Source organism: Lissotriton vulgaris, chromosome 2_1, assembly GCF_964263255.1.
Source record: "Lissotriton vulgaris chromosome 2_1, aLisVul1.2, whole genome shotgun sequence".
NCBI classification, from domain to species: domain Eukaryota; kingdom Metazoa; phylum Chordata; class Amphibia; order Caudata; family Salamandridae; genus Lissotriton; species Lissotriton vulgaris.
Window position 1 is genome coordinate 1,955,298,271 of NC_141687.1, and position 21,571 is coordinate 1,955,319,841.

At 46.3% G+C, this 21,571-nt stretch overlaps 1 protein-coding gene across 1 annotated transcript in view; it reads right to left on the bottom strand.

Annotated features, from left to right (window-relative positions):
- The window catches only part of KIF7 (kinesin family member 7), a 262,334-nt gene extending 242,842 nt beyond the window's left edge, over nucleotides 1-19,492 (bottom strand). The window contains exons 1-2 of the mRNA XM_086958140.1: nucleotides 19,031-19,492; nucleotides 11,266-11,466 (exon numbers count right to left, since the gene is read on the bottom strand). Coding sequence (XP_086814266.1) covers nucleotides 11,266-11,466; nucleotides 19,031-19,343 — 514 coding nt within the window. The 5' untranslated portion in view covers nucleotides 19,344-19,492. The remainder of the gene's footprint in view (nucleotides 1-11,265; nucleotides 11,467-19,030) is intronic.
- Nucleotides 19,493-21,571: the final 2,079 nt, after the last annotated feature.

Genomic DNA, 21,571 nt, shown 5'->3' on the forward strand with positions numbered 1-21,571 from the left:
GCTCGGTCGGGAGTTCGGTCTCAGCCTGCAGAGCGTGGGCCAGGAGTCTCCACGCCTTGTTCCCTCCTTACGCAATAGCGCTGCTTAGTGCGGAGAAGAGCGTATTTAGCACGGCTGAGGTACAACGCCCGCAGTTGCTTCCTCACCTGCGTGAGTACGTTCTGAGTTTGGACCTCCCCCCATGCGGCATTGCACTCCCTCCAGCTCCCGAATTTGATCCTCCAATTTACCCCCTTAGCCTTGCAGTACTTATTCAGAACCGCTGCAATAGCAATACAGCGTCCTCGAAGGACTGCCTTCAGGGTGTCCCAAAGCATGTCAACCACCACCGAGCCAACATCGTTTACTTCCAGGTATGTTTTGATAGTACCTCGTAGCTCCATAATATTAGCGTTGTACGTGAGTAGTTTGCGGTTTAAACGCCATGAACTCTGCAGTGAGGGACCTCCAGTGAGAAGCTATGTCAAAACAACCGGAAAGTGGTCCGAGAACGCCGCCACCCCAATCGTCAGTGGACGCCGTGACCCTAGGCGAAGTCCAAAACCGGTCGTCAGATGAGCTGCTGGAAAAAAGGTGTACTCCCGGGCTGTCGGAAAGTGATGGCGCCAAGCGTCTATGAGACCAGCCTCCCTCAGCCTCTGAAGCATCATTTTGGAGATCAAGCCTGTGTGTCTCACCCTGAGCATCGACCTATCCAGTTCCGCAGCAGGGACCAAGTTAAAATCTCTCCCGATCACGAGATCTTCATCAGGAGATTCCAAGATTAAACTTATAGTGTCTCGTAAAAAGTTCTCTTGGTGCGGGTTGGGGCTATAGACCGAGGCAATCGTATGTGTCCTCTCTCCCATTAGCACCGGCAAGTCCAGAGCTGTCCCGCAGCCTCTGCCTGAACCCCCACTACTTTCCCCTGAAAATGCATAGCCAAAAGAATCGCCACTCCAGCCGGGCCCCGATGAGAAATATTGTCTGTCGAACCAATTGGATCGAAACTGCTTCCAGTCCGCCCACACGAAGTGGGTCTCCTGTAGGAGGCAGATATCGCACTTGGCATCTCTCAATAAGGTAAGAAGCTTCGCCGCTTTGCTGGCAAATTAAGACCATGCACATTGAAGCTCACAATGACTACTTAAAGTCATGTCATGCGGGAGTATAGGGCAGACTCAATAGCGCACTGGACTATCCTGTTGCAGCGGAAAACAACGGCAGCAGAGCATCCAGTCACCCACCCAACGCCTTTTCCTGGGGTCCCAACACCGATAGCCACCCCCACCCGCAGTGGCGCCTCATATTGACCCCCAAGGCCAACAGAGGAGACCCAATGTGTTGAAGGAGGCGCAGACCCAGGGCATCAAGTCAAGCGTCCAGCGCGGGTTAAAGAAGGAAAAGGAGGTAAAGCACACAAGCAGCCTTCCCCCGGTGTACGCATCAGGGCCTTCTTCCTCCCCCAGACAGCATCCTCCTCCCCCGCTGACGTAAATAATTAATTTACTCTCTTAATTTCTATGCAGGTAAGTACTTAATCAATAATAACTCAATCGGAATGAAAAAAGACAGAGTCCGTGGTGTTAGAGTTTCTTAGGGGTTTTTATTCCTTAAAAAGGAATGGTCAAGACCAGGATATCATGTTCTGACCACCACAGGGGTGTCAGAAGGGATAGAGCAAACTTTATTGACATTACATAGCTTATATACTTGATTTATACCATAGGATGTAGTGTAGTAGGCGTAACAGCTGAGAGAAGACAAGATAACAGTATTCACGTGTTATAAGTACGTAATCAAGAGGCGTGAACTAGGCGTGAACTGGAGGTGTGTGCTAGAAACGTCACAGATAGGTGACGCAAGTGGGTGGCACCAAGGGGTGGTGCTAACAGAATTGTTGCAATGTCAGCAGAAATCGGAAGCTTGGATGCGCGCGCAGCTGCATGACGTGTGATTGGAGGGGTGCAGGGGACTTGACATTTACACTGACGGAAAGAGACAGAAGTCTGGCATGTCAGATCAACTTGTACTTCTATCATATCTGATATCTGATGTTTAGGAACCATACTATCTGGGCGGAAAGGTCTCTAGGGCAGAAGCTATTCTGTGCTAACTGTGGATGCGTGTATAAGCGCCTAAGTGTCTGCATGAGAAGCGTGGGGGCACGGGGCCTTCCATGGAAGCATGGTAACAGAGACTAGGAATTACTTGCATTGGGACGGATCGGCCCTTTGGCTCTGCAGCTGGGGAGGATGTTTACTGAAGCTAGGAGGCAGGAATGCGTTTTCGAGGAGCGGAACAGATAACTCGAAGGTTATAGTCAGTCTTGGCAGAAAGCAGGCTGAGCTGAGCGCGAGGGGCCGCGCTGGAAGTAAGTCAGAGTTCACGGGTACAGAGGTATCCTGGGCAGAGGCTGTCAGAGTCAGAAGCCAGGAAAGAGGCTCGATGGCAGAAATTCAGGGCCTACTTTGCCAGAGCAGAAAAACATGTAAAGTGTACTACAAAAAGACGGTGGCATAGCATACTTAGGAACAGACTATATGATCCATTCAGGGTGGATCTAAAAGAGGACAAGTTAACGTTGGACGCAAATGTATTTGCGTCTTCATAGCTGGCACAGGAGGGAAGTTACATGCACTTTAAGCTGGTACATGGAGTCGGTGGGGTACGCGCTAGGGAACATAACATGACCAAAAATTTATATTTCCTCACCGCCACACCTACCCACCAAAGTCGATGATTCACCCTACCTGTCTGTGGGTGGCATTAGCTCCCTCTACCTGTACGAGGGCTGCAGCACTCTTGTGGATAGTAAGAGGAAAATAGGAGGAAGGAGAGAAAAGGAAAAGATGAAAAGAAAGAGAAGTGAACACAGGAAGACTTCAAAGTCATTTCCCAACAGTAACAATTGGCACTGATGTGCAGGGGTCCATGAGTCCGATGGCTGGGCATCACCATTCTGAGGGTGGGGCTCCCCACCCTCACCAAGACAGATGTCTCAAAGCGTTCGGTTCAGACCATTCTTCCCGCCTCTTGAGCTCAGAACATCAGCTGAATGGATCATTCATCAGCTTGGGCATCAGAACCCTCCCGATCCTGCATCTGTAGCAGCAGAGCTTCACGTTCCTTCCAGCGCTCCTCTTCAGGTTTTGACAGGGAACCCCTCCTAGGGCCCCTTCTCCTGCCCGATCTCCGTGGCCTCCCCGTGGCTGCATTTCCCTCTATCGTGTCAGAGTCATCAGCCACTGTCAGTGCGCTCCCAAGGATCGCCTTTGCTTCGTGCAAGTTACGCACCCTATGCGTTTCCTTGTTCCAGACGAAGGAAAGGCAGAACGGATGCCCCCATCTGTAGCGCATTCCCTGCTCACGGAGGAAGGTCATTACTGGTTTCAACTTCTTACGTCTCTGAAGGGCGAGAGATCCTGGTACACCCCCACCTGGAGGCCCTCAAACTCCACTGTTGGGCGGTCACGCGTGGCAGCCATAATAACCTCCTTCTGCCTGTAGGAGTGAAGGCTGGTCAGAATGTCCTGCGGCTGGCCAGAGGCAGGGCATCCAGCGCGATGCGTGCGATCCAGTGTGACCACCTGGTCCCCCCAGCTCCGGGGCCATGTGCTTAAAGAGGTGGAGAACCCAGTCTTCTAGATTGCCTCTGTCTGCTTGGAGTGGGACGTCTTTAATGCGGATGTTGGAGCAACTCAAGCGGTTTTCAAGATCCTCCAGCTTGAGGTATAGCCCCTCCTGCTGCTCTTAGAGGTCGATTAGCTCCTGGTCCTGTTCAGGGAGCTCTTCCTCTCGCCTGTCCCCATTGTGCTCCAGGGTGTCCACTCTAACTCCCATCTCGCCGAGATCCGCTCTGATCTGTTTAATATCTGTAGCCTTGTCTTGTTGAAGCCCAGCGAAGTCTTCTCGCAGCGCACCAAAAAGCTGCTTCACTAATTCTTTTGTGAAGGGTTCGGCAGCCTTCCATGTGGCTGAGTCAATTGTTGTGTTACCAGGGTGTGACCCATGATGGTCATTACTGAGCCCCCCAGTCTTCTTCCCATTCGGTTTCTGGAGGAGGTCTTTAATGGAGGCTTCCTTGCTTGGGACTTCTTTTTTTTTGGTTTGTTGGGAAGCCAGGTAGGGGACCAGTATTCCTACAGCTGCCGTTGGGACCCGACACAAGTGGTATCACTGATGCTTTTGAGGATGATTCCCCTGCTCTGGCGCTCCTCCTGAATGTCCGCTAGGAAAGGAGTTCAGGCCCGTTGCCACGTCCGCACACCAAGATCAGCTCCCACCAACTGGGTAGAGCCGCAAAAGACCTGCTCACACCACTTCACACGTGTCCGAGTGAAGACGGGCGCTTTAAGGCCAACTCCTCACAGGGCGTCTTGCCATGGCTCCCCTCGCAGCCTCCGGGCCTCCTTACTACCATCTGCGAGCAGCTGCGACCCCACTTGGGTCATGGGCCCCAGCCGATTCGGGCGCTACCACTGAACAAGGCCCCACCAGCAGGCCCGGCTCTGGGAGAGCCTCACGTACCTTTGGCCAACGCTGCAGGTTGTGGTTGCCAGAAGGGTGGATCCCAAGTGCTAGGGCCTCCCCCGTTGCCCAGCGCGGTCTGCTATGGGCCGGTCACCTGTAGGGCCCCCCAGGCAGTACTCCACACTTCCCAGCTCCTTGTCCTGCATTGCGGCCAGCGCAGCGATCACCTACTGGTCCGTACTGGCTTACACTTGTCTAAGGCCCAGTCCCCGACCTCTGCCGCCGAGGGCCTCAATGCTCCCAACCCGCTCTGGCTGACTGATGGGGGACCAACTCCTTCGTACCCAGGAGAAAGGGCCGCTCACACCGCTCAGGCTGTGCTCTCACCTCCGGAGCTGTCCCGCCGCCCAGACTGCTCCTCCGCGGCGGGCCGATTGCGCCGCATCTCCCAGCGCCCTCGTAGTCTTCGTGCTGCGCGATGCTTCGTGGGGCGGCTAGCATGCTGCAATCACTTCTGCAGGCCAATGCCTCCTGCGGACCGGGCGTCCCCGCAGCTCCACAACCGATTGCGGCTGGCAAAAGCTTGGGTTCCACGTCTTTTCTTCCCACCGCCCTGGCACAGCCTCCACGTTGCCGCCGCCGCCACAGGGCAATTGGTGCACGACAGCCATCCAACCCCTAAAGCCGCATCTCCCGTCCGGTGCACTGGGACAGCACGTGCTCAGGACGTCCCGAGACCGCGATTCAGGCAGTTATCGGTCTAAAGACTGCCGGTGGATGCAATTAATCGGCCTCGGCGAGCGGAGCATGTAGAACCAAAACACAAAGAGCAACAGCGGGCCCTCGATGCCGCACCTCACACCAGTTCCGATATATATTTCAAGCATTCGTGCAAACAACCCCTACGCCAGCTGTTGAATGGCGTAACTGTGCTCCAGATCAGAAGATAGTTGAACAATGATGGGGGTGCACAGCTTACAAAGTCCAGTAGACGGAGTGGAGCCCCTGAAAAATCGGTGCTACTCCGCAGCCATCTTGGCCACACCCCAGCTAAATACTTTAGAACAATTAACTCCATGCTGCTGATGCTCTTGTTGGAAGGAGGGTCGGCATGGATTGCGCTCAAAAAGTTATCACAAGGGTGTCATGAAGAGGGAATTGCCCTACCTGACATACAAAGATACTACTGGGCCGCACAACTAATCACTGTAAATCAAAGCGTATACCTACCGGATGACGAACCTTCGATCTGGATGGATCACCTGATGATATGCCTGGCGGATACCTAGGAGCCCTATACAAGTCACTTCCAAAATCACAACAGAACCCCACAAATATAACAATTAAGCTCTGGCATGTAGCCCATAAAGCGGTAGGATGGGAAAACAAACTGACACAATCAACCCCTCTATGGGATTCAGCGGCCCTAGGGACGCTGGGACGACACCCGGGTTTCAACAAATGGGACCTTGTAGGCCTGTCCAAAATCGGGGTCTTGTGGGTTCAGGTGCAGTGCTCCCCTTTGCTGTCCTCCGCCGGAAATATAAATTAGCGGACTCTGAAATCTTTTGTCACCTACAGATTAAACATGCATTACAATCAGCCATCCTGGCTGGGGAAGGCCTGGTATAACGCAATATTACACAGGGCAATCAAGAAAAACACACGCGGGGTTGTAATATTGTCTGTGATCTTTTGTGGGGTGCTGCAGTTTTCTGTACCTGCCCTCCGCTGACTGAGTTCCCCGGCATCTAAAAAACCTGTCATTTAGCGCAGGACAAGGCATTGATTAGACACAAGCACAGTTCACTCACATCACCCCCCACCTCTCCTCCCAAGGCAGAGTTACACCCAACAGTTCAGTTTGCTTTCAGCTCTTTGCAGTTACTCTGTGAAAGTCTTAAGATTGTTCCACAAACCTAGGCCTGCTTTTCAGTTTCTTGTTCCGCTCACAGTTTTCAAGCCTGGCACCAACCAGCGCTGTGTTGTTACAGTCCAGGATGGTGTAGGAGGATGCTTGTAGCGGACCATCTCTTGGCTGTGCCAGCAGCTCTTGAACTGTAGGGCTGTGATCGTTGCTTAGAACTTGAAGACCAAGACATTTCAGTGAAATGCCTCACATTAAAGCGCGCATCTTTGGCAGTAGCAGCCTCCCTAGAACAGGCGCAATAGAATGCTGGGATGCCGGTACCGCCTCCGGGCTCGTATTAAACTTGTGGATGTCTTTGGCTGTTGCAGCCTCCAGGACGATCATGACTCCCACCCAGGTGGTGAAGAAGTGCTCAGTTTCAGATGCTAGCAACAAATAACGGCAGACTGCTTATCACAAGCAATGCTTCAGTCTTGATGTTCACAGCAAGAACTATTCAGGGAGACCGGGGACATGAAGTTGCTCTTGGATGTGCTCTCTTGTAGTCACTTGCTTTCTCTGGTTATTCCTCATGCTGAGAACACACTGGGCTCCAGCAGGACCAGGCACAGGCCGTCCCACTTTTCTCAGCATTCAGGCAGGTTCCTAAGCTCTAGGACGACCCTCAACTCCACCAAAAGAAAATGCAGACTTGAGATGATGTACTCTTACCTCTGGGAAACTGACCTTCATGCAGGCACCAGCCCAGTTCACACAGCAGTCATTTAAGTACTCTGCAAGGCAGATTGGAGCTGGAACAAAATAGGGTGGTTTGGATAACTTTCATAAACAATTTACAGACAAGGGGTGAGTCTACACAGTCTAATGTTTCAGAACAGATTTAAGGGGATTCTCTTTCAATTATAATTTTCTGGCAGTTCCTCACACAGTCATTGTGCTAGGTGATGGCTGACCGCAGATAGCAATTATGCTGGCTCTAAGTAGAAGTATCCAAAACAAGGGCACAATAAAGTTTCAGATCTCTGCACCCAGCTCTCATCAGCTTTCCTGAAGAATTAATCGCTGACAGGTGAGGTTCTGTGTAGAAACATCCTCACCATCAAAAACAAACTGCAGTCCCATGCCGTTCTCATGTTTAACTGTATCGAATGCTGAGGAGAGATCCAGAAGGATGAGGAGGCAGGTATCGTTTTGGTCTAGGATTTGGAGGGCGTCGTCCACTATGTGAGTCATGGCAGTTTCGGTACTGTGCCCTGCTCGGAAGCCTGATTGATGAGCGTTGAGGAGATCAAACTTATCTATGTGTTTAGTCAGTTGTAGCTGTACGCATTTTTCCAACAGTTTAGCGAGGGTGGGAATATTTGTAATAGGGCGGCAGTTGTTTAGATCAGTGGGGTCTGCTGTTGTTTTTTTTAGTAGCGGTGTGACTTGCCCGACTTTGAGGGCGTTAGGTATGGATCCTTGTTGAAGAGAGCTATTGATAATCTTAGTCCAGAGTGGGAGGAGCAAAGGGGTAAAGTCTTTTACAGCGTTAGCAGGAAGGCGGTCAGTGAGGTGATTGGATGGTTTCAGGGTGCTGAGCAATCTGCCAATTTCTTCTTCGGAGTAGGTGCCAAAGGATGACCATGTAGCATTGTTCTTTGGTCCAGCCGCTGCTGTGTGTTGGGGGTTGGAGTAAAGGATTGCACCATTGATGAGATCGCTTCTTATGTTGTCGGTTTTTTGGTTAAAGAAAGCAGAGAAGTCTTCACAGGAAGGTGTAACGCCCATGGTGCTGAGTGTCTGGGGTTGTTCTTTGGATTGTGTTCTGATTAACTCAAACAATTTTCTTGGTCGGTTTTTTGCCTGGGCGAGCTGGAGGCTGCAGAAATCTCTTTTTGAGTGTTTTATTTTCCTGAAGTAAGCTTTTCTTGGTTTCTTCAGGCTTTTTAGGTGCAGTGCAGAGGGGGCTGACCTCCATGTGCGCTCTGCCATTCGCATGGCCCGTCTATCCTCATTGAGGCTGCAGTCATACCATGGGTTGGAGATCTTGGACGAAACTCTTTTCAGTTGCATGGGTGCAGCCTCATTGATTATTGTGGACATAGCATTGAGATAGTGGTCAGTCAGGAGTTGAACGTCCGTAACGCCGGAAGGGGGGAGTAGGAGATTGCAGCTGTTAGGCGGTAAGGAGTTTGGGTTGAGTTTCTTCATGTCTCTTTTGATACCTGCCTCCTCATCCTTCTGGATCTCTCCTCAGCATTCGATACAGTTAAACATGAGAACTTACTCGAACTGTTAAACACAAGAATGGGCATTTATGGGACTGTTCTCAAGTGGTTCACCTCCTTTCTACACAACCGGTCACAAAGATTCAAAAGCAACAACCTGATGTCCTCTCCGGTACCTGTATCGCTAGGCGTCCCTCAAGGATCCTCCCTCTCCCCAACACTGTTCAACCTAGTTATGGAACCTCTCACTACTTTGCTACAGACATCCAATATTCACTTTCACATATATGCCGACGACACCCAACTTTATCTCAAAATACAATCTCCCAAGGACATCATGCTTCTGAACACCACGATCAGAAACACCCAATCCTGGCTTGCCGAGAATCACCTCAAACTCAATGCGCTGAAGACTGAGTTCCTCCTGATCTCACCTCCCGCAAAAATCTCAACGGCTCAAACATGGCTTAAGCACTTATCGGCTCTAAAGGTACAACCTACCGTCGTAGACTCAGCAAAATCTTTAGGCATAACACTTGACGCCAATCTCAACATGCAGCAGCACAGCAGCAAGGCAACCAAAGGAGCGAACTTCCAAATCAATACTGTGAGAAAACTTAAACCCTTCCTTCCAGCCAAAGACTTCCAAACTGCAGTACAATCTATAGTCATCCCGCACATTGAATACGGTAGCACCGCCCTCTGCGGGCTCCCCCTAACTACAACGGCACCCCTAAGAGCGTCCCTTAACGCTGCAGCGAGACTCATCACTGGCTCAAAAAAACACTCACATATTTCCCCTGACTTTAAATCCCTGAACTGGCTACCTTTTGAAGCCAGAATACATCTGAAAATCGCCTGCATGACACACAAGGCTGTACACATGAACTCACCCGCCTACCTCACTCAAAAGCTGACAATTTCGGGTGGCTCTAGAACTACTAGAAGCACAAACAATCTTTTGCTGAAACCACGAAGATTTCGGAAGGAAAAAACCTATAAACGCTCCTTTTCAGGAATGGCGCCCAGGATCTGGAACTCACTCCCTCCTGAAACCAGGCTCATCTCCTCCAACAAACTTTTTAAGAAAGAAGTAAAAGCGTTCCTCATGGCTAAATACACATGATCTATTATTCTGTATTTCTCATTAATCCGCTCTGTAAGACCTGCCTGACCCCCTTGGTCTATTTGTATTACTTGTATTATCAACTTATTAGATTGTATACGTTCCCTCTTTGTATATTGTTATATTGTTGACGCACCTGTCTGACTTTGCACACTGTACCTACACCACCTCAACTATCCCTACTCTTGTACTACTGATGCACCTGTGTGACTATATATCCTGCACTCACCTACCTCAACTATGCCCACCTTTATGCTATCTCCAAAAACACTTTAAGCACGCTTAAACAAGTATATGCTCCTTATTTTGTACTGTTATATTATTGGCGCAACTGTTTGACTATGCACCTTGTATCGACACTACCTCACCTGTGACCTACCTCTTGTTTTTTGACCTACCTATGTAACTATGCACCTAACTACCTCAACTGTTTCTTTCTATTACTCTATCACCCCCGTGTCATTGTAAAGCGCTCTGATATCTGCAAAGATCTTGTTCACGCTATATAAAACCTTCAAAATAAATAAAATAAATAAATCTATCCTACAACCTTTCAAATGGTAGTGCTAATAAAGAACTAATCAGCATTTCTTTGCAAACGATGACCTCACTGAATTTATAAGATAAGTCCTATCTCCATCCTTATTCACTTTAGTGTCTGGGTCTACACCCTCCAGCCACAGAAATGTAGTCAATGCACTTCCACTGCCACTCCACCTTGTGTCACGCTAAAACGGAGGGCATCTAAAAAGGAGCATATTCCCAGTGCTCCGACTCCCACATGAGTCTCACACTCACTGCACATATATGCATACCGAATGTCAGTACAATGCCTGGGATTCATATTAAAAGTGGAACTTTACACGAGAGGCTTCCGTAGACCACCCTCTCCTGGACAAAGAGAAAAGGGTCTGGTCCCACAACAGAGTCACAAGAACTGAAAACACCAACACGTTATGTGCATACTCAAGGCATGGGCAGCTGTCCTATGCCTACATTAAGGGCAAGCTTGGTCTGCATTCCAGGTCACACAGCCGGTTCTGGACCTCACATTACTAGGAATAGATTAACTATTCCTAGTAGAGCTAGATTAAATTAACACCAGGACTAAATAAAAAGTCTGGATACCAGTTTCACACGTACTGGAAAAGTGTACTAGCCTGTTTCTCACGCAGGAGATATTCCCACCCCAACATGCCTTTTTTTAAAAATAATTCTCAATTGTGTCAGTCATGACTGATAGGCCAATAGTTGTGCAGTTTGACTTGTTGTGGAGTATAAAAAAAAGGTTTCAGAAGCTAGGACTGTTACAAGCGTTCACCTGTGTTTGGAGTACAATGTTCGTGTTTATATCCGAGTGCATTGATGAATCATAAATAAGTACTCGTAGACTTAAGACCCATCAGGAATTCAAGTAGAAGTGAACATTCATAGGGTAAATACATGCAAAAATGCATTATTTACTGTTTCACAAAATCCAAAGTAAATACGTATAAACATAGTTAAAATGGGCATTAACAAATTTTTTTGAATTCAGATGGAAAAAATTATTTTAAATCCATCATATTAGTCCCCTTATTTATAATTAGAGGCAACATGGCCATTACCAGTGTTTCCTTTGTCATCCTCCCGGATTTGAATGTCCTTACGAGAAGTCTCCACCTCAAGAAGATCCTTGAACTCCTCTTTGTACACTTCCAAGTAGGAAACTCGGACAATATAGTCTATTAGGTCCTTCTCATCAATCAGTTGGAAGATCTCGGCCATTGCACGAGGTATAATACCCTGCTCATCCTCACAGATGGAAGCTAGAAATAAAGAAAAAGCAATCAATGCAAAGAAGACACTCTGACGAAAACACAGTTTGTAATCGTTCCCATCCAAACACGCTTTATATTTTGATTTGACTTCTTACAATATTTAACATTCAGTTTTATACTTTGCTTATGTCTAAAGATTTTCTTCTAAGAATCCTCACATAGCTATGTAGAGCCACATGCTCAGCCATCCTTTTAAATACATCTGCTTTTCAGATCACAGCGTCTTATCACCCTACACCTGCAGAGGTATGTTTACCTCTACAGGTCAGATTATGTTTCTGCCAGGGTTGTATCCTATGCTTCCTATCTAAAATTTGATTAGTGCCTTACTTCTCCTTAATCCCTTACTACTACCGTTATTTCACTCAACTTAAAGACAAGTCATATTGTAACAGCACTGTGTCTTACATGTACAGAATCCATCATTTGTCTTCCTTATTCTTCAAGTCTCCCTTCTATAACCATCTCCCCTACATTATAGGCGCTCAAAGCCTTTGTTCTTTAAGTCTCTACATTCCTCCAGCAATCCCTCGCCATACTCTCCTTCATCCAACCTGTTTTTTCCCTGGCCAAGGGGTCACATTAATGTTTTGTAGAGAAGTAAATGTATAACTGATATAATTGTAAGATGTGTCATGACGAGCGCTCATCCTCCACATTCCTGATTTGCACCAGCGATATGTACTATCATTAGCCTATTTGAAATAATGCTCAAGAAATAGCAGCAGTTGGTGCATCTAGTTACATGCATTACCAGACCAAAAACCACATCCAGCACTCATCAGGTGTACTGGAGGCATGAGCATCTGTCTCCAACACCATGTTCGGAGGACGGCTGTGTATGAAGGCCCGATACCTCTCTTACCTGCTATTAAAAGGTGGACGATATGCCACTTTTTCTTGCCATCTTACCCAGCATACGATTTATAATTTTAATGGGGACTATATTATACATGTTATTCAACTAACCATTTTGCTAGTGTTGGTGTTGTGGGAAAGCACCCGTGTCAACAGCATACTTTTGCAATGGTTTACACAGTTGATAACCATTGTCTACTGCGTGAGGAGATACTCATGATATCAATCATGTCAAGTAAAACCTGACTCGTTCCATTTCAATGTGGTCCAATTGCAATTCTGTATAATCTTAAAATTACTAAATTTCAATTGTGCTTCTCAAAGACCTCTGTCATGAAGTTCAAGGACTTCAGTCCACCTCTCTTCCTCAATGCATTTGTGATTTAGGCATATTCACCATCTAGTTCATAGACAGTCACTAGCTGGTTTAAAGCAGAGACTCTGCATTATGTTATTATATATACTTGACATCACTCCTTTACAGTGTCCCCATCCCCTATGATATTACACTGTGAGTGACCCTGCGGGCCCAGCTGTCTTTCCTCATTATGGGTAGCCCTCCTGCTCCCCTCAGCTCCAGCACAGAGATTTGTGCAGTCACAAGGACGCCTGGGAGAAAGGCAGTGAATTACCTCAGACAGGGGCGAAGCACAGAGAGTTCCTTAAGGTACACCAAGGGTTCCCTCGCCAATTTACTAGCCAATGGATGTGTTGTGATTTAAGTTATGCTGCTTTGGTGTTTGAGGTCCGTGGAATTTGTTGCACTCCATGTTCTATGCTGTCACTATATACGGGGCTGTTGTACTATTCGGGGAGGACGGTTGCTGAGGAGGACTTGTGTGACACTTGACTATATTAAAGCTGCTGCACACATACAATAAATTATTTGGATATTTTGTTCCTGGTTTTCTTGTATCAACGCACCAAGAAACCACTTCTTGGAATTCAGCTGTAAAAATGGGTGCTCACCTAAGCAACAATGCAGAGTTCTACAAAGAAGCAGCCATTTTTCCCAGCGGCAAAGCTTCACCCCCTTCATCACTTTTTAGGTCAAAGCCTCCCAGACAGCACAGCTTTCTGGTTTACTAATGACATCTTGAGGACATTCTGAAAACTTCCCTGAGAATACATTCTGCCCACTGCTTAGCATTGTCTTTGTGTTTTGTAACTTAGATTTATTTGCTTTCAATTTGCAGGCTTTATTCGTTTTTGGCTGTCTAGCTTGAGTTCGTCCTTCCTGTGGAGCATAGCGTATTTACTACATTCTTCTACAAGTGCTCACTTTCCGTAAACAGTCCTATAAATCTATTTCTGATCGTGTCACATTTGCTGAGCATTCAAAGACAAAAGTCAATTATGAGGCTGCGTCTTCCAAGGGAGCTTGGTGTTTACTTTTCTTTCTCTGACTTCAAAATGAGAGGATTTATGTGACAATCTTGCTGGGAAAGAAAAGGCTTTTTTTCTAACACACTACAAAATGTAAATGTCTGTAAATGAACTGTGCAGCTATTTCAGAATATATCAGAATAAGTGAAGAACAAAAGAAGCAAATTTTTTATAATTCTGAAACGTGGTGGACACTTTTTAATACTATGTAAATGTCTGTAAATGAACTATGCAGCTATTTCAGAAAATATCAGAATAAGTGAAGAACAAAAGAAGCACATTTTTTATAATTCTGAAACGTGGTGGACACTTTCTAATACTATCAAAACAAATCAAATACCCTAAAACACATTATCATTTGTGCACTGTATACTTTTATTGGTAAAACTATATGTCTCATATGGTCATTTCAATTGAAAATGTGTTGTCTGTAATGGCAGTGCACTACCACACCATGCATACTCCTCCCTGCGCCATATCACTCTACGCCACTGCACGATACCCCACGTCCCGCCTCTCCACAACACTTTACTCCACAATCCTCCACTCTACAACACTCCACGTCCCTCCACTCTACTTTCTCCATGACACTCCATGCCACTTCATTCTGTGACACTCTACTCCACACTTTGCACTCCTACACTCTACTCCCTCTGCACGCAACTCCCTCTACACCACTCCAAAGTTTGACACTCTTCTCCACTCTACACCCTTCCACGTTACTGTTACTCTATGACACTAACTTTTAGCCATGCTAAACAGCAGCCGTGCTAGTGTACAACACAGATAAAACACATTGGCAAAGCCAATAGCTCTTGCACAGGCGTGACCTAATGGTTTGGTTTGTAGTTTCAGTGTAATGAGCTTAAGATTTCGTTCGGTACGATACCCGCCTCTCATTCCTCGTCTTGGTACTTATTTTTGTTAATTTATTATGCATAATAAGATCTGCTAATATAATAAAAATTGGATGTTATAAATCAATTTCTCCTTTGAACGAACATGGAAAGCGGTTTTACACCCCTTCTGCTTCCTTCATCTTTGTGGATATATGTGATAATTCTAGTTTAAAGAAAATTACTGAAGCCCTAACCCCCTGCCTGTACTAGAACCAAGTCAAAAGATTTTTGAATGCATGAAGATATGATAAGCAGGCCTCTTGGCTAGCCATGCTCCAAGAAAGCACCATCTTAACCATATGGAATCAAGCACCAGTAGATGCTCGGTTAGGCGTTACAAATAATTACTTTGGTAAACCCAGGTGATCGCGGCTAGAGACACATCCATACAAGAGCATCAGGAAAGTGAGTGTGTGAACTAGATAGAAGCCATTAGATCTCTACTACAGCCTCACACAGTATTGCAGATAAACTACTTTAAACCCCGCAGTATCTCTGTCAGTGATTACTATTTTTAATGCGCCAACGAGTAAAAGGTCACAGAACATAGCAATAAGAGATCATGGCATTGATGATTCAGTGTAACAATTGAAACATGCAATGCAACTCACAGTTGCAGAGCAGTCCATCCCATACTGCTACACTACAACAGTCTAGTATAGGAGGCCTGAGAAGACATCTCTGTGTACCTTTAAAGTGGGCACAAGTGACCATCCACCTGACAACAAGAACTAAATGCCAAAATAGAATAGAAGCAACAAGGCTGAAAAGATGTTGAATTTGAGGGTGACAGAGGGGCTCAATGGCGCCTCAATACCCCTAGATGATAGGTGAGAACTACCAATTCTCATATCATCACAACAATGGTGCTGGGAAAGGCGACAGTCACCAGAAGCATGAAGCATCGGAGTCTGGAAGGACACAAGCAGGGTATTAAGTGGGATACAAAAAGTGTTTGTGTGGATGTGTTGGAGGGGGCACTCTAAAAGAAGCGTGGCCTGTGTAATTTGGAGCTGGGCTTAAATAGGTAAACTACATTTTTAGGTCTCGCCTGCCAATGCGCATGCGCATTGCTGGCGTGATTATAGTAAGGGCAAAAGAACAGTCTACCAATAGCAGATTAGACACAGTTCATGTGAGACAGGCACGTGCACAAGGCCAGCCATGCCACACCACCATTGTCTGTGCCTCGCATCAGACTTCAAAGGCTGCCGCTCCCCCCCAATCACACTTCAAAGGTGCCGCTCCCCCTCGTGCACATCACACACCAACTCTCCTACTTCCCCTACCACGGCCGCTCTTCTCATTCACGCGCTCTGCAGGTCAGCATTTGCCAGCATGCGCCCGCTAGCGCTTTCATCCCTATCACTCCCCCCTCTCCTACTTCCCCTCCCACCTCCCAAACAGCATCGAGCCGCAAAGACTTGTTTTTAATCTTGCCTCCTCCTGGGATCCTCATGCACCCTTGGATCTTAATTAATGCACTCAGGCGTCGTGCTGCCTATAGCACAGCGCCTGGTTTCATGTTATTTTTTTTTTCAATGAATGTGCTCGGGTGCCGTGCTACCTGGCATGGCGCACGGTTTTATGTCTTTTTTCAAAATTAATGTGCTCGGGCGCTGCACCTACTAGCACGGCGCCCGGTTTCCTGTTTATTTTTTAATTTAAGGTGCTCAGACACCGCACTGCCTAGCACTGTGCCCGGTTTCATAGTTTTTAAAATTCATTTGCTCGGGCGACACGCTGCCTACCACGGCGCCCAGTTTCATTAAAAAAAAATAATAATCTTTCCTGCCTTTCGCACCCTTTTGCCAGTTTGCCTTTTCCATCTGACTGAGTAGTTTTTTTCTACCAGCTGATGCTTTGTCAGCCTCTTTATTTTCTAGCCCCTTCAACAACCTGAATGCCTTTCTGTTGATCTGCTTCCCCTGCGGACGCATCCTCTTCCTCACTGTTGCCATTGTATCTGGCCCACCTCTCCCCCCTTTTAGCATGTTCTCTCCTCTCTTCTCTCACTCCAGTCCTCTCTCGTCTTCAGATTTCACCTCAACCCTTAATAACTCTTGTCCTTCCCCCATAGACACTGTCATCTCTCTCCCAGTTTGCTCTCCCTCTCTGCCTCCGCCACCCTTCCGTGTCCTCAATGCTTTTCACACTTGGCGGAGCCCTTTGACTCCCTCAGCGCAGCGTTAGTTTTTTAATTGCATTGCTGCCTTTAAAGGCTACAAATTCCCAGGTTTCACCACCACTTTCCTTTTCACCATCACATCTCTACAACTGTCCAGTTCACAATCATCACCACATCTCACCAGGGCTTTTCATAGCACGTACATCAGTCAAATCCCAGGAGGGCTTTCCTTTACAACACCATTCCTAATCTGACCTCACCAGGCCTTGCCTTTTCATTATCACTCATCTATCTATCGCCCTCCCTCACTCTATCTATCGCCCCCCTCTCTCTCTCTATCGCCCCCCCCTCTCTCTCTATCGCCCCCCCTTCTCTCTCTATCGCCCCCCCTTCTCTCTCTATCGCCCCCCCTTCTCTCTCTATCGCCCCCCCTTCTCTCTCTATCGCCCCCCCTTCTCTCTCTATCGCCCCCCCCCTCTATCGCCCCCCTCCCTCTATCGCACTCCCTCTATCGCACTCCCTCTATCGCACTCCCTCTATCGCACTCCCTCTATCGCACTCCCTCTATCGCACTCCCTCTATCGCACTCCCTCTATCGCACTCCCTCTATCGCACTCCCTCTATCGCACTCCCTCTATCGCACTCCCTCTATCGCACTCCCTCTATCGCACTCCCTCTATCTATCGCACTCCCTCTATCTATCGCACTCCCTCTATCTATCGCACTCCCTCTATCTATCGCACTCCCTCTATCTATCGCACTCCCTCTATCTATCGCACTCCCTCTATCACACTCCCTCTACCTATCACACTCCCTCTATCTATTGCATCACCACAGCATCACTCAGCACTACCACAGCATCACTCAGGGGCACCGCAACATCACTATGCGCTACCACAGTATCACTGAACGCCACAGCATCACTCGTCGCCAGCACATCACTCAGAGCCACCACAGCATCAATCTGTGCAACCATTCAACAACAACTGGTTCAAATATGTTCTCTCAATGTTTCAAGCTTTATTACAAATGTCACAAAAAGATGTTAATATTTCACTTCTGTTCTAGGATTTTCGTCACAATAAAATACACTGAACATAATCTTCACAAAAGTTATTTACAAAAGTTTAAGCTATTGCCATTATATATTACAATAACTTTTAAGTATTATTTATAAAAAAACATTGTTATTTGTAATATCAATACATCTAAGTCACATACATACAACACATATGGCATTACAAATGCTATAGGTGTCACATTTGCGAAAGCTAAAACTATTGGCATTGCAAATGACAAAGCTATTAATTTAGCTATTTTCAAAACCAATACATAAATACAAAATTTTTCATTTACAATACCAAAAGCTCAAACGTTCCTACTGCGAGACCTATTGCATTGCAAATGCTTGTTGTGATCCTTGTAATGTTAACACCCGACCAGTATTTTGGTGCAAGATTAAGTGAAACGTGCGAAATGTAAACATGGACTAAATCGCTGACTTGGATTACCTTAACGTCTTTTACATTCATTGTTCAAAAATCAATCAGTATTATGTGTCAGTAAAATTAAGGACATTAATATAGGGACTCGATTCAATGTCTGTTTTTAATTACTAATGGGTCTGAGACCCGGAGGAACCCAGCCCACTGACAGGGCAAGGTGATACTGGTATGGAAACATGGACGAGAGAAGGGGCACAAGATAAAACTGGGAAGGCGACAGTAACATGCACACTGGACCATGAAATGTCTGTTACTGGGACAGGCCAGAGAGGGACACGTGTACTATGAGACACTGGACCGCACACAAACACCCCTGATACAAAGCCTCAAAAATAGGGGAAACCGACGAGCAGCAGAGCAAAATCTGCAAAATAAATTACCAAACAGCACCAAGATGGCTTGCAAACACTGTGCTAGGATAAAAAAAACGTGCAACATTATAACTTTACTCTCCCAAACACACAAGCACTTGTAGTAAGTACAGCGGGAACATTACTGGCTTGCACTAGAAATTGAACATGCCTCACTTGCAACAGAAGAGCTACCTCACTCACTTGCACCAGAAAGGATAGACTGATCGCTGGCACCAGAAATGTAACATTATTTACATACACCAGAAATTGTGTATGTGATCACATGAACAAGAAATTGCACTCTGCTCACATGCATCAGAAACTACACAATACAGTGCAGCCTTGATGAGAAGCACGACTATCTCAACTGCTCACACTCAGCCACCGATAGTGGGACGCACAAAGATTACATATTTTACTCACCCACACTCGCCTCCCCAATTGTGTAGGTCTTGCCAGAACCCGTTTGACCGTAAGCGATAACGGTGGCATTGTAGCCCTGAAAGAAAGACTGCACCAGTGGTTGCACGCATGCCGAGTACACGGCCTCCTGGTTTGGGGTCTCAGCCCCAAAGACTTGGTGGAAACGGAAAGTGCGGTCCCGTCCCAGAGTGAGCTCCTGCGGTCCCACCCGCAGACAAGGCTGGTGTCCACGGAGCACCTCTACGGGCAGAAGCGGCCGTACACGCACAGACACCCGCACTGGACTGTCATCTGCTGGAAGCTTCAGACCCATGGCGGCGTAGTCAATAACCAAGAATGAGAACTTTTTACATCCCCAACTAGAAGAGAGATGCCGGCCCTAGTCCCAAACAACACAGTCGATGAACTACCAATCCAGCCCCATAGACATGGAAGACAGACTAAACCAAGAGGACGACAAACAAGGCGAACACAGTGGAAGACAGACTATTTATGGCTTTCGAAGCTAGACTAACTAAGGCTCAGGACAGCTGATGAACCACGCCGTCGCTGCAAAAGACAGATTAAATCACAGTTGCAAGTTTTGGCCATTTGAATTTTAAATAATTTAAATGTTGTACTTTAAATCTGTTGACACGTTTTGCGCAATATAAAGATGCTATGACATCACAGGAATAACGGATGCGTATTTCTATCAACCTTCAGAGAAGTTTGTATTCATTCCCTGTGCTTAAATTAGAAACAATATCACGGGAACCCTTAAAACGGGGCTCAGGGCCTGGTAGCGGAAGGGGGAGGGGGGGACGGAGGCACGGGGGCGGAGTCTTGAAAATTGGAGTCAAAAGTCAATTTAAACGTTTATTGTTAAAAAATCTCTGCCGCAAGAAAAATGGCAACAAAGCCAAAGTGATAGTAATTCTGATCTGGCTTGCTTGATTAATCACAAAGAGGGTGCATTTTAATATATCTTATTGTGTTAGGGCACCTGCTGCAGAGATCTTTCTGTACCGAGCAGTTTTCAGGGGCTAGTGAATATGGTAAGATACCTCTGGTAGATCTGTGTTAAATCTAGTCACAGTTTCACTTAAAGTAGCACAGAGGGTTAATATGCCTACTGCAAATTACATCGTGTAAAATGCAGGTTACTGATTTATATATATTTTTAGACCATTAAGTAGGTTACTGCTTTGGACTCCGGGATTGTTTTGTTACTTGCAGTTTATACATTGCAATCCTCCTAATATAGTACTGTGAGTTATGAACCCCAAACCGGCATTAGAGAACAGCATACCAACTGCAAGGCATGTGTTTAGAATCTTACTCGTTTTTTTCTCAATCTGTTGTTATTTTGAGTGTGTTAAAAGGATTTTTTGGGGTAGTAATTAATTCTCACTGGTACAAACAACCACAAACATTGCATTAATTGCATCATGTTCTAAAACCTGGCTTTATATCACCCCTGGCCAATGACTCTTAACATTTAATGCCTATTTCTAAGGACCATAATGAACTACAACGCTTTGTAATCCTCATTGATTTTCACTGGTGTATGCTTTATTTTCTCTCTCTATGTGTGTGTGTGATGCAAAGAATTCTAGAACCCCACAGTGGGATGAGTAGCATTATAAAAGAATGACATACATTGGTAAGTGGTATTTAACTTGGTATATGTGCAGTTTCTCGTAGAGACAGAATACATCTGACATTCCTAAAGTGCATAAATATCTCTTAGCTACATATACAGGTGTTGAACATAGAAAAAAAACCTGCCTTCAAATCTCAGTTCTCTTAAGTACTTGTGAAGTGATACCTGTGTGCCTTTGTGTCCCTCCCTCAATTGCATTGACATCTGGATATTAGGCTCTAGGATGATACTCAAAAAAGCAGGAGGACTGATGACCCTTTAAATTAGGACAACTGGGAGTGAAAGTAAGAAAGCCCCCTCGCTGCTGCATGTTGATGCTCGAAAAAGAAAACAGACAATGCACGGTCGCTGCTGAATGTGTCCTGGTGTCTGCAAATTACACTGCGGCAAATTCAGCCTATTCACTGGATCTATCCCAGATCCCAAATCCGTTTTAATAATAGCTGTTTCTGGGATTGCTGGATCCCCCACATTTCCTGCACTTTTTATACCTGTAAACATTTAAAGGGTAATATCTGGGTGGTGCTGAAAACATCATCAGTGAGGTCCTGAGATATGTAGGAGCAGAAACGAAGTCTTTTTGTAAATTGTGGAAAATGGTGCAAATAGCTCAGTTAATCATGAATGACTGATTAAAAATCACTATGCAGCGGGGGCTTTGGGCTATTTCTCAGGATGTAGAATTAGTAAATATTTTGGAAATAATTCACTTAAAAATACAAAGTGCCAGTAACTGTTGTGGCCTACTCCTGACACTGAATGCATGCTTTGAGGGCAGAGCAGGCATGCCACTGTCACAATGTGGTTCTCGTCTGGACTGGGCCATTAGAAATCCCATGTCCTTTTATTTATAACAATTAAAAGCAAATGGCAGTGTAAAAAAACACAGATCAGCA